The sequence below is a fragment of the Anoplopoma fimbria genome, chromosome 8 (assembly GCF_027596085.1).
Source record: "Anoplopoma fimbria isolate UVic2021 breed Golden Eagle Sablefish chromosome 8, Afim_UVic_2022, whole genome shotgun sequence".
NCBI lineage: Eukaryota > Metazoa > Chordata > Actinopteri > Perciformes > Anoplopomatidae > Anoplopoma > Anoplopoma fimbria.
The window spans coordinates 21472222-21489233 of NC_072456.1; the positions used below are offsets into that span (position 1 = coordinate 21472222).

The 17012-nt window shown below is 38.5% G+C and overlaps 3 protein-coding genes across 3 annotated transcripts; 2 read left to right on the top strand and 1 right to left on the bottom strand.

Moving 5' to 3' along the window:
* Positions 1-49: 49 nt before the first annotated feature.
* Positions 50-4537, bottom strand: armh1 (armadillo like helical domain containing 1). Its single transcript, XM_054602808.1, has 11 exons — positions 4261-4537; positions 2950-3018; positions 2676-2842; positions 2130-2326; positions 1867-1951; positions 1594-1710; positions 1249-1321; positions 907-1036; positions 744-821; positions 557-638; positions 50-458 (listed from the first exon to the last, which is right to left on the bottom strand). The coding sequence occupies exons 1-11, from the start codon at positions 4464-4466 to the stop codon at positions 454-456; spliced, it is 1209 nt and encodes a 402-aa protein (XP_054458783.1). The 5' UTR covers positions 4467-4537; the 3' UTR covers positions 50-453.
* Positions 4538-5318: 781 nt separating this feature from the next.
* LOC129094846 (galectin-3-binding protein A-like) lies at positions 5319-7713 on the top strand. Its single transcript, XM_054603130.1, has 6 exons — positions 5319-5396; positions 5500-5569; positions 5801-5983; positions 6083-6214; positions 6339-6603; positions 6755-7713. The coding sequence occupies exons 2-6, from the start codon at positions 5515-5517 to the stop codon at positions 7695-7697; spliced, it is 1578 nt and encodes a 525-aa protein (XP_054459105.1). The 5' UTR covers positions 5319-5396; positions 5500-5514; the 3' UTR covers positions 7698-7713.
* A 2801-nt stretch (positions 7714-10514) lies between these two features.
* Positions 10515-16959, top strand: mpnd (MPN domain containing). The gene is made up of 13 exons (XM_054602383.1): positions 10515-10683; positions 11270-11472; positions 11680-11901; positions 12798-12897; positions 12981-13059; positions 13138-13234; positions 13321-13393; positions 13500-13576; positions 14517-14685; positions 15256-15326; positions 15453-15542; positions 15640-15732; positions 15912-16959. Exons 1-13 carry the CDS (start codon positions 10680-10682, stop codon positions 15996-15998), a joined length of 1365 nt encoding a protein of 454 aa, XP_054458358.1. The 5' UTR covers positions 10515-10679; the 3' UTR covers positions 15999-16959.
* Positions 16960-17012: the final 53 nt, after the last annotated feature.

Below are 17012 nucleotides of genomic sequence, written 5' to 3' on the forward strand. Positions count from 1 at the left end.
CGGTGGGAGGGTCAAAATGAAAATGACGTAAAGGCGGGCTGTGTGGTTGTGCAATTATGATTTCACGCAATTTTTTTATTGATCATCATTATCATAACCAAGGATTAGAAGACATTTATTTTATGAGTGCATATAAAAAAAAAAATAACAAAAGTAAATTGTCATGAAAAAGTGGAGAGTAATACATATAATAATAACTGGTGTATTTAGTCTTATAATTTAGTAAAACTGTATTAAAGCTGGGCATGTAGACAGTAACTGAAATAATTTTCTATAATGATAAAGCATGTAAAGTCCAAATTGATCACCTTTTAAAACAAATGAAAAAGGTAGGCAGCTAATCTGAAAATAAAATAGTTAAACTGTCTTTGAAAAACAAAACAACTAAATCGTATTAATTTGCATCATTAAAATGATTTGTCCTTCTTGTCAGCCTTCAGAGTTGTCACCATCTCAAACTGGAATTCAAAGATGACAGGAAAAAAGAAACAATTATTCTCTCATAATACAGACACACGTGTGACCAGCCTTAATATGAACAAATAACAGTCATTACCTTCAGTTATGTTAACCTTGTTAGTTAACAGGATTTCCGCCTGTGTTTCATCCATATTCATGTACAAAGTGTCAGCTTGGTGCTGCAGAAAGACGAGGATTGAATCTGTCAGTACTGCCTTCTAGAAGCTTTCACATTAATATTTTATCCGATGCCATCATAGCATTTAGAAAGTTTTAAATCTTACCATAAAGGCTGCAAACAGTGTGCTGCCGATACCTCTCTGCACATGTTCCTCAATAGCCGGATATGAGCGGACAAAATGCTGGGCACGGATGAAAATATGTATGAAAGTGTGTATGTGTGCGTGTGTAGATGTACAGTGTCTGAACGCAGGTATGTAGGCTTACCTCCAAGGCGAGACTGGCCTGTATTTGGGCATCAGCGTGTTCTGTGTTTCCCATAGCGTACAGAAGATGTCGGATCACTCCGAGAGAGAGAAGTTCATGAGAAACCTCTTGACTGTCTTTGGCCAGCAAGCTTCAACAGATTCAACACCATAAATATATATATCCTTACTGTGTGACAACGGCTATAAATGTTTACACTGAGAGCCTTAAAGCAATGTAAATTTAATATATATCACCATTTTCTTTCTTTACATATCATAACATTACATTTTCTTACAATGTTTTTTTGTGTAATTACACATTAAATATATTGCATAGCTATAATAGACAAATATGACATACCGTATAGTTTTAGCTGCAGCAGCTTGTTGCACAAACACTGGCAGAGATCCAGTCATCTTAATCATCTCAGATTCTGATGGGATTGTATGAATCAACAAAATATGTTATGGTTTCTTGTTTATGTGACAAATGTGGTTCTATCATATCAAAGAACGTACTAAATGCTAACACTTTAATAGGTGAGTTTTTAGTTTGTGGAAAATACATATTTTATTCAGAAATTGCAGATATATAAGCATATACTATAGCATATATAAATATATATAAATATAAACTGTACTGTACTGTATGGAGAAAAATAGTACATTTTATGAAAAACAACAGACTTATAAACTAAAGTATCACCTTCAATATGCATGTGGTGCTGCACCTCTTCTTTCGTAGGCCTTAGCAGAGCCACTAGTCCACTGAGCAGCAGGGGCCTCACATCATAACACCTCAGGTCTAAGATCAGATTTATAGCTGCCAGACATGTGCACAGGGAGAGAAGAGTGTTGGACAATGGCTGGTGGTTTTATATGTCATTTCAAAGCAAATTACAGCATACAAAACAAAAATCATCAGCCGCAGTAAAGGTTTACCACCATGTGTTTTTTTTTTAACATTTTCTCATCTTACCTCCATCCTGAACCTCCAGGTGCAGGGACCTGAGCATATTCAAAAGAGGTTCTACAATGCTGTGATGTGCTGTTTTCATTTTTGGCTGTTAGAGAGGATGGTGGAAGAAGTGTTATATTTCTACTCATATGTTGAATATATCACATTTTGCCATAACATCCATTGTGTGGAAGAGCAAGGATGAGGACCCATGCATGCTCCGAGAACGATGAAGATACATGTTTTCATTGATATATGGCTTGGTGTGCTCTCTCACGCTTTACCTGGACAGTGCGTAAGGTGTGCAGGGCCAGCTGCTGGGCCTTAGGGGAGGTACAAGTCAAGAGGGCAATCAGACCTTTGTAGATTTGGTTTTGATATTTGGGGTTTCCATTGGAGAGGGACTCCAGGAGGGCCCATGCTGTCTCTTGGGTTTCATCTGTGTTTGACTTAGCCAGGACCTCTGCTATGGCTTTCACACCTGAAAGAACGTAACAAGGGCCAAACTGATATGGCTCCTATAGGGCTGCACGGATTATCCAAACGGTTAATGGAAAAATACTTGTCTTATCTTATCTGCATGTCAGGTATAAACAGCGTTAAAGAAACAGCTACTGCTGTATCGTATGGAGAAGTTTGTATTTACAGGAAAACTCTTTATTTAATATACCAATAGTTAACATGTAAGTGGACATAAAGTTATAAGATTGCCACCTTTAGCACACAGTAATGTTATTTAATTCATTTATTTATGTATTTTGTTGTTAAATGCTTTGTTATCTGAATAAGAAAATGCAATAAGAAGGGATTGTCAAAACTCTTTTTGTTACCGTGGCTTTCACAGATAATCTCTTTGCATTTGCGACCAGCATTTGAGACGATGAGCAGAAGACGAAGGGCCTCTGTCTTGTCCTCCTCTTTGCTCTGAGAGTGGCCCAAGATGTCCAGGAGAGTGAGAACACCTCCATCCACCAGGAACTCCATCAGGTACTGATCACTGAGGAACGTGAGAAAAGAGGGTCAAAGACAAAACCTGCACAGTGAGTCACATATATACACAGTTTTATGACACAGATTATGATGCAGCCTTTTTATTCCTCTTACTGGCTTGATGCGGAGAGGAAAATCCCAATTGCTTTAAGTTGCATTCCCAGGAACGTACCAAACATGTATCTGAATATTCTCTTAAGGACTAGGTCTCAGTTCAGAGTAAATCCAGTAGAGGAAGCAGAAGAAAGCCCACTCCTTCTAGGGCTGGAAACTTTAAATGTACTTACAAATGGTTCCATTTCAGTCCCAATTTATGAAAAAGAAAAATATTTAAAACAAGATGATTGATGTTTAGTCTTGCCAGCCCATTCTAGAAGTGCATATGCATAAGCTCACATCATGTTGTATGGAACATAAAGCACAGGGTACAGAATAAATACACTTAAATACGCATGTTTAGAATGTGTAAATATTGATAATATATCGATATCTATATAGATATATATCTATATATATATATACAGTACCAGTCAAAAGTTTGGACACACCTTCTCATTAAACTACTTAAAAGAATCTAGAAAAAAAAACCATATTCTGGTTTGTTGAGCATTTGTTTGTTTGCCACATAATTCCATATGTATTCCTTCATAGTTTGGATGTCTTCAATATTAATCTACAATGTAGAAAAAATATATATATAAAGAAAGAAAAACCATTGAATGAGAAGGTGTGTCCAAACTTTTGACTGGTACATATATATTGATCTATATATATAAATATAGATATATATCTATATATATCTCTATAAAGATATATCTCTATATAGATATATATCTATCTCTATATATATATATATCTATATAGATATATATCTATATATATAGATCTATATATAGATATATCTATGTCTATATAGATATATCTATATATATATATATATCTATATCTATATATATATATATCTATATAGATATATATATATATAGATATAGATATATATCTATATAGCGGATATATCTATATATATATATATATCTATATATATAGATATATATCTATATATATATATATATATATATAGATGGATATAGATATATATCTATATAGAGATTATCTCTATATAGATGGATATAGATATATATCTATATAATATATATCTCTATATAGATATATAGATATATATATATATATATATATATCTCTATATAGATATATCTCTATATAGATATATATATCTCTATATATATATATATATATATATATATATATATATATATATATATATATAGATATAGATATAGATATATAGATATATATATATATATATATATATATATATATATATATATATATATATATGTGTAGATATATTGATGTAGTTTCTATATTCCTTCTGCTCTTCTGCAGGAACCATACAAAGGATACGTGAGTCTCATCCAGGTAGTGAGTCGAGCCAGAAAGAGGCTGGCGACCTGAGCAAACTCCAGCTCCAGCTCATAAAACGTCTTCCCTGCGTTTTGAGCCAAGAAGGTGTTCAACATGCGGCCGCGGACCTTCCTGTCTCCACGGTCCCATTCTCCGAGAAAGCTGAGCACTCTGCCGGTGGTGGCGTGGTCTGCCTGCGACGACATCGTGTCCGCTCCTGTCCTGCAGCTTCGTTTGTAGCAGCAAGTTAAGTTACCGGTTGCTTAGCAACGCCGTCACAATCGGGATACTTAAACTACTTTTTTTTTTTTTTTTTTTTTACTTTTTTTTTTTTAAGTATTCTAAAACATAACGCAAAATAAGTATTTTTTAACATATTTCAATTTTTTTAATGTAGCCTGCATTTTTTTTTTCTTCTCTGTAAGGAGTAAAAGAGGAGGAGCCTATATGACGTCATAGATACGCTATATCTATCTCGCCCTCCAGTGATCTTATAGCTAAATGCAGTGGTGGAAGAAGTAAACTTACTGATATTTACTTAAGCTAAAGTAGCAATACAATATCCTAGAAATGCTCTCTTACAAGTTAAAGTTGACATTATTGATTCAGTATTATTGATGTATGCTTTAATGCAGTTGTAAAGGTGGCTTTTTTTCAACTATATATACTGCTGGGTAGTTTGTGAATTTTACCGGGGATCAATAAAATCCATCTTCAAATAAAATCTTTATCCAATTTAACACACCATAAGTTATTTATGATTATATTTTGTATTTGTCATCTGAATCATCAAAGTAGCTAGTTACTAAAGTTAGAAAATAAATGCAAAAGAGTACAATATTTGGCTGTGAATTGTAGTGGAAATGTATGAAGTAGTAGCAAATGGCGAAGCGTAAGTAAAGTTGAAGTACCTTCAAGTGGTACCAAAGTACATGTACTTTATTTCTTTCAACCAATGGGCTGATCAATAAATATTTTCTGTTGACAAATCTTCCAACAGATTACAAATTAACTTTTTTCCTGGGAAAACACCCCTTTTGTGGGTGGTGATTCCTGGAAAATAACTGATATATAAGTTCGACTTTTCATTTCTTCAGTGATAGGCCTTTCTTCAATTCACCTCATTAGGAGCTCTGGTAAGTTCATTTCTATTTTTAACCAGAAGAATAACTTTTTAACAAATATCCTGACTTGAATACAGAAACATGGTGCTATTGCTTGTTTTCCTTTTTTCCCCAGTGCACTGCAATCAAAATGAGAGAAAATATTTTCTTGTTATTCTGCATCCTTTTTGTCAGATTTTCTGCTGGTGAGTAAATTGTTCTTATCATGTGGAGCTGTATAACATATGTTTACTTTTTTTTTACGCCTAAGCCGAGCTTATTTAAACAGTGAACAAAAAATAACTTTTCTCCCCGAAGCTTCCCAGTATATATGTATGTATATGTATGTATATATATATATATATAACAGACATGGTTTGCATGTCTCCATTTAATCACCAAACAAAATATACTAATTACATAACATTGTTCTTTAGGTGATGAGGAAGGTTCTGTGAGGCTGGTTGGTGGTCGAAATAACTCTGAGGGCCGAGTGGAAATCTTTCATGAAAGCGTTTGGGGGACTGTGTGCGACGATGAATGGGACATAAATAACGCTCATGTAGTGTGTCGCCAGTTAAATTTCCGTGGTGCAACAGGAACTTCATCGTTTGGCGAGGGTAATTCAGCTTAATCTGACAAACACTGCAGATGAAAACCTGTAACCTGTCATTTATAGCTGTTTAACTCTGTTTTTACTGTGGGTATTTTTTCTTAAGGGACTGGCACAATCTGGATGGATGACGTAAGATGTATTGGAGCAGAGATGAGCCTGGTCAAGTGTACTTTTTCTCGGTGGGGGAAACATAACTGTAACCATGGTGAAGATGCTGGGGTCACATGCATAAGTGGTAAGGCAACTGATGTGTGAGCATGAAGTGTGAGTCTTCCATGGAGAAATAAAGGACAAATAGATAGAAGCCATGTTCTCTTCACAACAAAACCAATCACTGTGCAAATATTGATCTCTATTAGAGCCAGAACAACTCCCAAGAAAGAATATAAGCCAACGGTACGAATTGGACCACAAAAGAAGCCTCTCTACTCAGCTAGGGGAACTGTTTGACAGTGGACGGGGCTGTGACTTGAACATTACAGTGGTGGAGCAAAACTACACTTTGGAGACAATCTGTGCTCACAGCATCATCCTCTCATTCCTCAAAAGGTCACAGCCAGACTTCAGCAGCCTCAGAATTGAGGCCACCTCTAACTGCAGTCAGCACGCCAACAACTTTGTCAGGTAAAAGCGAACTTGTGACTTTTAAACTGCCACCTGCACTGTCATGTAAACCTGTACAACTCACAGCTTATTTTTCCATCACTTGCTGTCTAATTGTATGCACTGAATAAGTATTAGCTGAACCGTGCTAATGAAAATGTTTCAATTTCAGATACTTGTACACAAGAAAGATCGAACTCACAAGATCTTCTACCCAATGCTTTATCAAAATGGCATACGACTGGGGAATGACAGAAGTTCAGAATGACACTGCAGATCTTTTCAGAGTGTTTCTTCCGGAGGATCACACTTTCCAGACTCAGATCTCTTTCCTTGTTGATTCAGATGATGAGGCGCTACAGGAAGTTTGTCTTCGCTACCTTGCGTGGAACTGTGAGGCCCTGATCCATTCCTCAGTCTGGACAGATCTTACATTTGATCTGGTCAAATCTCTTCTGTCTCGCTCAGACCTTGTGGTGAAAAATGAAACTGTCATCCTGAACGGACTGGAGAGATGGGCGGATGCCCAAGAGAACAAGACTATTCCTGAGAGCCTCCTGAAGCTCATCCGTTTTCCAATGATACCAGTTGACGACTTGTACACACTTGACGGCTCACAGTACCAGGCCAGTAAGTTCCAGGGGTTTCAGTTTAATGCTCTCAGATACGTGACATTGCTCAATGAAGGACAAAATGTCTACACACCCAGGATTTACACTGGCACGCCGTGGAGCGTCACCTTCAAACCTTACAATAATCTGCAGTCTCTATTCGAAACACCAGTTCATAACAGTGCCTATTTTACTTTTAGCAAAATGACCTGGAAAGCAAGGGTATACATCAGTGAGGCAGATTGTATAAGTGAATATGGCACTTGTCCTTCTTTGCCAGCTGTAAGTTTGAAGGTGCAGGAAAATAACATAGATTTCGAACGCATTCGTCACAGCAATAGGCTTGTTGTTATATGCGAAGGAAGCTACGTGATCCACACTGAGGAATTTAATGCTCAGAATGTTACATTTATTCCAAGCAGCGAAAAACAAATGTATTCATGCCCATCAAAGCTGTTCTCCTACATGGTAGTAGTTCGTCCTTACTACACCTCTGGGCTCTAAAGGGAAAAAAAAACAAGGACAAGGATGACTTATACTCATGAATATCCTTTAAGACTTAAACAATAAAAAGTGTTTTTCACCAAGCTCACACATATCATATAACTAACGTTTGACCACATCAATAAAGAAGGGGTAAAGTCAAGATATGCATTTACATGCAGTATACTGTCAAATTAAACACAACTTTGAGTAAATTTCACATTTTTCAGAAAAACGATGACAAATATATATATTTTTTGTAATTTTTACAGTTACATTTTGTTTTGATATATCCTTTTGAAAATAAGATAAACAATGTAATTCTGCAACATGACATATATTATCATGAGTTATGAATAATAAAAAAAAAGTGAATGTTTTCTTAAAAGAAATGTATGTTATTAAAGGTACTGGCCCCGAAACTCATTTGAGCTTTCATGTCTTCTGTTCTAAACACAAAAATCATGCCAGAACCATCTACCCAACAGAAACATATCTCAAGAAATTGAGAACCTCCAATGTCTTCTAATCTGTGCGACATGACAGCCTGGAAACACTGAAGGTTGCAGTGATGCTAAAAAAATTGGGAGAGGAGAAATGTAGGGATGAGTGTTGTTGTTTTTGATAACCTAACATGTTATATTAATAATAATTTAGAAGAATGCTACATTAAGTTCCATCAAAACTTGACTTTCACAAAGAAATTGAGACACTAAGAGATATTCTAATTTGTACAACTGGACAACCTTGAACCCCTGAATGTCAAAGAATGCATGAAGGTTTAAACCCTTTTGTTTATTCAACATGGCCTACAGTAGGAGTTCCATCCCATATAGCCCAACATTGGCCATCTTCATGATGGTAAAGAATACTGACAGGGTCATAGGTCACAGACACAAAATAAGCCAAACATCCCACTCCAGTAAGACTAGAAATTAATAAAACACCTAATGGGTCTACACTAACTATACAATGAAATAAGCAATAAACCTCAGGATGCAATTATGTGCTTAACATTAAACTAAGACAGACAAGCTTAAGTCAAGTTGACTGGAAATAATAAATTAACTGGTTAAATACAGTGATGAAGCATGATTATAGCAATCATCAAGCATTCACTTTTAGCACAGGAGCTTCACGTATTGATTCACAATTATCTGGTCACTGATGAGCAACAATAGTTTGTCTTAAAGATAATACAAGTGTTAGATAGTAGACGTGGAAGAAGTGCTTAGATCTTTTACTTAAGTAGAAGTAGCAATACCACAGGCCAGAAATAGTGTGCAATAAGTAAAAGTCCTGAATTCAGAATTATACTGAAGAAAAAATATAAAAGTATAAGCATCAAAATATACTTATAGTACAAGAAGTAAAAGTATTCATTATACAGAAGCGCCCATTTAAGAGAAATGTTTGTCATATTATTGGCTTCCTGACTTATTTAAAAGAAAAACGTCTCCATCTTCTGGCAGTCACATTGCATCTAAACTCTTCACTTTTTAACTGACAAAGTGCACAAATCCAGGGTTGTTCTTTGTACGTTTAGAAGGAACAAATATTAGTGACACAGGATGCAACTTTCAATACCATATTGTGGCAAGTATTGAAAGAATATTACATCAACAAGGGTCGGCTGTGGCGTAGTGGAGAGCAAGGTAGTTCTCCAATCAGAGGGTCGGTGGCAGTCGATGTGTCCTTGGGCAAGACACTTAACCCCAAGTTGCTCCCGAAGGCTTGCCATCGGTGTGGACTGGATGTTGCATGAATGTTAGTTAGAGTCTGATGGTGGCACCTTGCATGGTAGCCTGTCATCAGTGTGTGAATGGGTGAATGATATGTAATATACTACTGATTGTAAGTCGCTTTGGATAAAAGCGTCTGCTAAATGACTGTAATGTAATGTAATGTTTTCCCCAGGTCAATCCAGCCATGTTACATATTTAATTATAAAACGCATTCAATGGGATTATTATCATACTGTCAAAAATAAACCGGTATGGCATAGCCTATCTGAAATGTAGGCTACTGAAGTAGAAAAAGTACATCATGTAGAAGTACATCCAATTAGTACTACTAGTAAATGAGTGTACTTATTTTCCATCACATTAACCACATTACAGGGTAACATTAGGCCTAATTTTGGAGGAAAAAAAACAACACATGTGGTAGTTTCCTGTTGTGTGAACACAGGCCTGTATTACCACCAGGAGGAAGAAACAGAAATTTAACCCAGTTAAGAAACACTGCTGGAGGTTTGCTGCCCTCCGCAGGCTGCTTCCCGGTATAATGAGCTTCTTTTCCGGAGATAAAAGAAGGAACATCTCGGTGTAGTGAAGAGAGAGAAAAAAACACAGTATAACATAGTAAAGTACCGGGTAATGTCGTATTATAACACCACACGAATGACCAGGCTCGGCTGTGGTGCGGTGTTTCTTACATATACAGACACTGTAATCTCCAGGACGCACTTTTAATATCTGCATTAATGCCAAAATAGCGTTTGGCTCTCGCTCGCACACGGGGCGACACTTCATCTTTCCGGAAGAAAAACGATACATTGTTTCTAATTTTTTTTTTTTTATATTAACATTAAAGACATTTACCAGCATTATTTGACATCATTAATGACAGTGTGAATGTGTGTGAATGTGTGGATAATGGCAGATAAAGACCGGCCATGGCGCGCCAGGCTGCCGCTCACATGAACACAGGGAGAGTGACAAGGACGGGGGGGGGGGGGAGAGAGAGAGAGAGAGAGAGAGGGAGAAAGAAAGGGGAGGGGAACTGACATTAAAGCAACACAACAAGGAAACTACACTGCAGAGCCACAGACGCCTTCATTTTATGTTTTTGAATAATAGCCGGAGCTAGTGTGGCGGAGTGCGTATCTGTGGAAATCTGCCCGGAGCTCAGGCGCCAGCGCACAGCCCGGAAAAAAGGAGCAGCTTTTCTTTTTTTTTTTGGGGGAGAATTTAAAAGGCGCTCACCGTCGCTTTCAGAGACATGGGTGAGAATAAAGAGAGAAGGGTTTAATTGTAATTCTGAGAGAAATTAAGAGAGAGGGAGGGAGGGAGGGACAGGCCTCCTCTAGCGGAGAGAGAGCCATGCCCTAATGGGAGGTGGAAACAAAAGGCCAACCGCATAGCTGTAGCCGTAATTAATGAAATGCCAATTTAGATTTGAGATGTTTTGGCCCCTTGAGGTTCTTTAACCATGATATGATATGGCTGCTATCATTTTTCGCATACTGCAATTATGAATGGTGCTGGCTGCCATGTTGGTGGAGCTTTCATTATAAAGTCATTATAATTAGAATAATGGCCATTTGCATTGGCTTTGTTCCTGATGTGGCATTGATGAACAGATGTACAGATGCTGAACTGGCAGCCAGGTGCTGTGGCTCATTATGAAGCCTATGAGTGATATGAGTTTTATATGAAAAGGCTGTTTGATGAGGAAACATTATGAACATGCATCATAACATGCCACTGGTTATGGATTTTTGACATCAGCATGACACCCACATACCACTCCAGCAGACCCGAGGACATTAGGATCCATCGATGTTTATGTGCATGTGTGTGTGTTCTCAGGCTCAGAGCCACCCAGCTCTCCACAGGTGGTGGAAGATGGAGCAGAGGAGGATGAGGAGGAGCTGAGTGGAGGAGAGGAGGCAGACCTGCGTTCCAGCTCGGGCCGGGGCTCCCTGCTGACCCGGAGGGGCATCACACTGAGAGTGCTGCTCAAGGACGGCCTGGTGGAGCCGGGGGACGGCGTGCTGGCAATCCACTACCTGGTAATAACACACATCACAGCTGGGTGCAGTAGGACTGTTGTTATTCATTATTTATGCAGGTGGTGTGTCATGTGAGGTTGCACTTGTTATTCATGTAACCTGACATGATTCACTGGCAATGAAACACACTTTTAAAAGAAGCAGACCAGCAGATATGTCTTGTTTGTTTGGTTTAAAAAAAATGTCTTTACGCTCTGCTCCCTTTAGGGTAAGAACTTTGTAGGAGATCTGTTGAATGATGGGAAAATCAGGTGGGTGGAGACGGGCCAGATCTTCAACTCTCCAAGCGCCTGGGCAACACACTGCAAGCGTCTGGTCAACCCAGCCAAGAAGTCCGGCTGTGGCTGGGCATCCGTGCGCTACCGGGGTCAGAAGCTGGTCCAGTACAAAACCACCTGGCTGCACAAGTACCAACCCAGCGCAGACATGGTGAGAGCAGAACAGTACTTTTTATTTTTCTTACTGCGGTCAGTTAATAGCCTAAAATGAGGCAAAAATACTATCATGAGTATTATGAAGTTGTGAAGTGTGTCGAGGTCAAACATCCCAATTTGACTTTAATAATGTAGAGACCAAAAGCTGCTTTCAAACTACTTTTTCATGCGGTTTAGCGCCAAAAAAACATAGTTGTTTCAGTTTCAAGGAACGAATGCTGAAGCCCAAATAACATGAAGCCTTTAAACTCTTCAGTATAAAACAGGACTGAGGTTGAAGATTTTACCAGAGCATAAAGTTGTACTCTGAGTTCACGGTTCAGTACGGAGACTGGACTATTGTTTGTGAAAGAAGGACAATGAAACTGGTAAGAGGCAAAAGAGTAATTACTTTGTAAATGTAAAAAACAGTCTCCTCATCACAGGTTAAGGCCTCAGTATGGTCATCAAACTGTGAGCGGGTCGACTTCTCAGACTGTTTCATTTGAAAGTATTTTTTGAGGCGTGAAGAGGGGAAGGATGCAGTGCTGGATCAGGAATAAAGCAGACATTTCTTTTCTCTTCATGTAATCAAGTAATTTCTGTCTCTAAATAATTCCTATAAAAAAATGAGTGAGTGTTTCCAATTATAATAAAGGATGTTTCAAGAAATAAGAGGTTACTGCGCTTGATTATAGAATAAAATCAATTTAGCTTCATTTTAGAGAATACTTGAAACAAGGAAACATAAAATATTCAGGAAATATTCTTGTTGTTTTCACTTGTTTTAGGGAGAAAAAACTCAAGTTACAAGAAAAAAATTCACATAATGTCTTATTTTGTTGTACTGTCTTTATCACTGTATCTACACTATCCAATGTCAAACGCTGTGTTTATTCCTGGTGATGCCAGAGCCTGGTGAGTGAGGAGGACGATGATGAGGATGAAGAGGAAGGGAAAACAGCTGTGCAGGCAGATGAGAAGAACAAGAACAACAAACCTGGATTAAATGGTAGTAATTCTGTCCTTATCCAAGTATTTATATTTTTTTGTGTCAACAAACTGTGAAACGAATGTCCATCTTAACTGTTTCAGACCTGATGGTTTCACGGAGAACCGACCGAGAGAGAATTCCTGTCAGATATTGCACCTTGGGAACCAGAGATGCTGCCAGGTACTGACTTTTATTCTGAAAGATCACTGTAACTTTATGTGAACACAAGTGTGATAGACTCAAACTGTTATCCCTCAGAGATCCACACACACTGGTGGAGCTGTCAGCCTTCTCAGCCATCAACAGATTCCAGCCTTTCAATGTAGCCGTGTCCAGTAATGTACTGCTGCTAATGGTACGTAACAACCATATCTAAAACAGGGTAATTAAGTGATAACAAACAGTCATAGACCGAGTTTCATGCTTCTTTATCTTCATCAGGACTTCCACTGTCACCTGACAACCAGTGAGGTGGTGGGATACCTCGGAGGACGATGGGATACAAATACACAACGTGAGCAAGATAAGAAAGTAGCTGAAAGATATATACACAAGGATAAGCTGAGGCCATTTTTAACCCCGGCGTCTTTCTCTCTCTCTGGGCGGTCGATGTATTTCAGTGCTGACAGTCTTAAGGGCTTTCCCCTGTCGGACCAGACTGGCAGACAGAGACTCTGCTTCTGCTGTTGAGGAAGAGGTAACACACTGAAACAACTCACAGTGAATCAGTAGTCTGCACTAACAGCATGTATGCGTCAGAAAGGATGAAGGTGAATGACACCCATTTTTTAAATTCACAAGGTCCCTCTGTGCAGCCGGACAGTTCAGCAGCCGGCACTTGTCAACATGCATCCGTCTTTCCCTAAAGCCAGAAACAAAAAAATAACCGACTCTTGAATTTAAGATTTTTGTTTTACTGCTCTTAAATTAGGTTTGAATACTAGTTTGTTTCTGTTTATCTGTTTAAAGTTCCAGCTTTACAAAAGTAATTTTAGATTACCAGCACTGACCAAACTGTCCTGGAATAAAGACCTTAAAAGGTACAGTGTGTAACATTTAGGGGGATCTTCTGACAGAAATGTAATACAATATTGATAAGTTTGTTTTCTTTTGGGTAAAAATACCTAAGAATTTGTTGTTTATATCTACATGTTGAGAAGGTCTCTTCCCGGAGAAGGCTGACATGTACATCTACAGTAGCCCAGAATGGACAAACCAAACGCTGGATCTAGAAAGGGCAATTTGCGTTTTTCACGTCGGCTGCTGTTGGTTGTTTGAGTTGGTTGTGATCCGCAACCTCAAACCTAGATGCTGCCAAATTCTACACACTGTGCCTTTAATATAAAACCTCAAAGTAGTGTGTTCTTTAGATCTGCTATTTATACAATTTATTTTAATATATAAAAGTGGATCAGTTAACAGAATATGCAAATTTGAAACTTTGCAGTTAAAAGCCAAACTGGAACAAAATTCGGCTGCAAAGTACAATTTAGGGTTTTAGAATTAGAAACTATCCGGTTATTACTGAGCTTCCTCTACTTCTAGACTTAATCATTTTTACTCCAGTGAAACAACATTAAAGCAGAGGTAGTCTTTTTTCTTTCTAATCAGCGTCTATCCTGTGGACTCTGCTCCAGATCTGTCAGAACCTGTTCATGCGTGGGCTGTCGTTGGTGGGCTGGTACCACAGTCACCCGAGAGGTCCCGCCCTGCCGTCGCTGCAGGACATCGACTCTCAGATGGACCATCAGCTGAGGCTGCAGGGTTCAAACAACGGCTTCCAGCCCTGTCTGGGCATCATCTGTGGTACGTGCCTGCCTTTACACACAGTGTGGGACTAAACTGATGTGATAGAAAAAGGGAAATTCTTTGTGAATATCTCTTCCAGAGGGAGCTGTGAAAACAATTAGAGAACACTGTCACTTTGTTGATACCATGCAAGGGAATAAAACAGAATTGAACAGTATTGCAGAAACAATACTACATATATTACAAAGCAGGAGACACAGAGGATTTGCATAGTAGTTTCAATAAGTGTTTGTCAGACACAGTAACCCACAAGTTGCACAACCTAAAGAATTGTTGATAACGATTAAAATGTTTTTACTGGACAATTGTTTTGCAAGAAAACAAGGGGGAAAAAGAGAGTAATGAATACAAGAAGAATAACATCCCTCAGAAACTGCTCCACAATGATTGTAGCCATATTGTAATAAACGCCTTAAAGGGACATTTATGTGGAGACTGAATCAGCAACAACATCCAATATTTGCCATGGCGTTATAAAGACATCATCATTATCATGAACTGTTGTTGTCTCATCAAACTCTCTGACCATCAGGCCTCTAAGCTTTCAACTTTTCTTTCCTCTTTCAGGGCCGTATTATCACGGCAATCAGGGCGTGGCTTCAACAATAACCCCATTCTGGGTCGTACCACCGCCAGAGGTGAGGACTACTCACCTTATGGTTTCATAGCTTTCTTACTTAGTTTAGTCTTTTTTCTGATACTGTTAATTTAGACTCTTGTGCTCAAGCTTCTTCTTAACTTATGGATCATGTGCCTTCCTGCAGCAACGGCCTAACGACCACGGTATCCCGGTGGCTGTCGAGGTCACCTACGTACAGGACAACTTTCTCACCAGTGATGTTCTTAATGAGATGGTGCGGATACTTTAAAAAAAAATTTACAAAAATTTGTGTAGTGCCTTTTTTTAAATATACTGTAAATCACTATAAATGGTGTTTATTTCCACCACAGATGCTGCTGGTTGACTACTACAGGACAGCTCCCGACATCGTCCAGTTCAGCCAGTATTGGTGTCCTGATACGACCATGTTGGACAAAATCAAGGTAGGGGGATTAACAGAAGACATTAAATCACAAAAATGTTTTTTACCTGGACAGATAGCAAGTGACGATGATCCTGGCACTCATTCAGGACTTCATACAGCCTCCTGCGTTGTGAGCCATCTGACCTCACTTGTACAACTTTTCTTCTTCTTCTTCTTCTTCCTCTTCTTCTTCTTCAGGGCTCTCTGAGTTGCCACGCTCCCAAAGATCAGGCCTACTCTCAGATCTTGGAGCATGTCTACAGTCAGCTGAGCTGCACACACTGAGGGGATCTGCTGTGCATGTGGGCAGCTCTCCATCGCAAGTCGTTCCATTTCAAAGAAAAAACTTTTGTGCAGAGATGACAGGACTGGAGTGACGGATGTACCATAAAAAAAAACCTGCTTGAAAAACATATAGATGCCTTGAATTCTCTCATGCTTGAGTCATTTTGATACAGCGTTATCGTGAGTTTAAGAGAAATATACAAATGATACTCACAACTAAACAGGACCAGATCAGAAAAACACACTACCAACATTTTTCAGAAGCATTTCATGGACCAGAAATCAACCTGCCTGATTGGCCTCTTCCCTGTTGGACCTATGTGCCTATCTGTGCCAGTATCCTGTACTCTGAGCAGATATGTGTACAATGTATACTTTTAATGTGTTGTAATGCCTTTATAGACTACACCAATGGAGCAGTAGTTGGTGGGGCGGGGGGAAGTGAAAATGAGTAGTGAATAATATACTACAATAGCTAAAGTATGCAAGTGTGTCTTGGTTTGACCTGAACTGTACTCTGCAATACGTTTTGTGAATGTGTTCCTCAAGTGAAATTGGATGGTTACAATGTGGTGCAAGTAATATCATTGTGCCAAGCAAATTGTATTTGTTTTTTTTAAATGAACCTGTGTGTGTGTGTGTGTGTGTGTGTGTGTGTGTGTGTGTGTGTGTGTGTGTGTGTGTGTGTGTGTGTGTGTGTGTGTGTGTGTGTGCTGTGAATGTGACCCTCTACTGTCTCCCTGTCAGGTTATGTGAGACGCGAGTCCTGTTGGTTAGGACAGATATTTGCTTCCTCTTTACCCGTACTGTATTTATTACGAACTGTGGATTGTGTGATGTACATGTATGATGACAGAGCAATGCCTTAAGCCTGCTGATGATCCACAAAGCATTAAAATATACACACTGGAACTATTTAAACACAACTGTTTGTACTCAATTCAAATGTTCCCAAATATTCAAAGCCAACCATAATGATGTCAGAAGACCTCGCCAATGATAATGCAACAATAA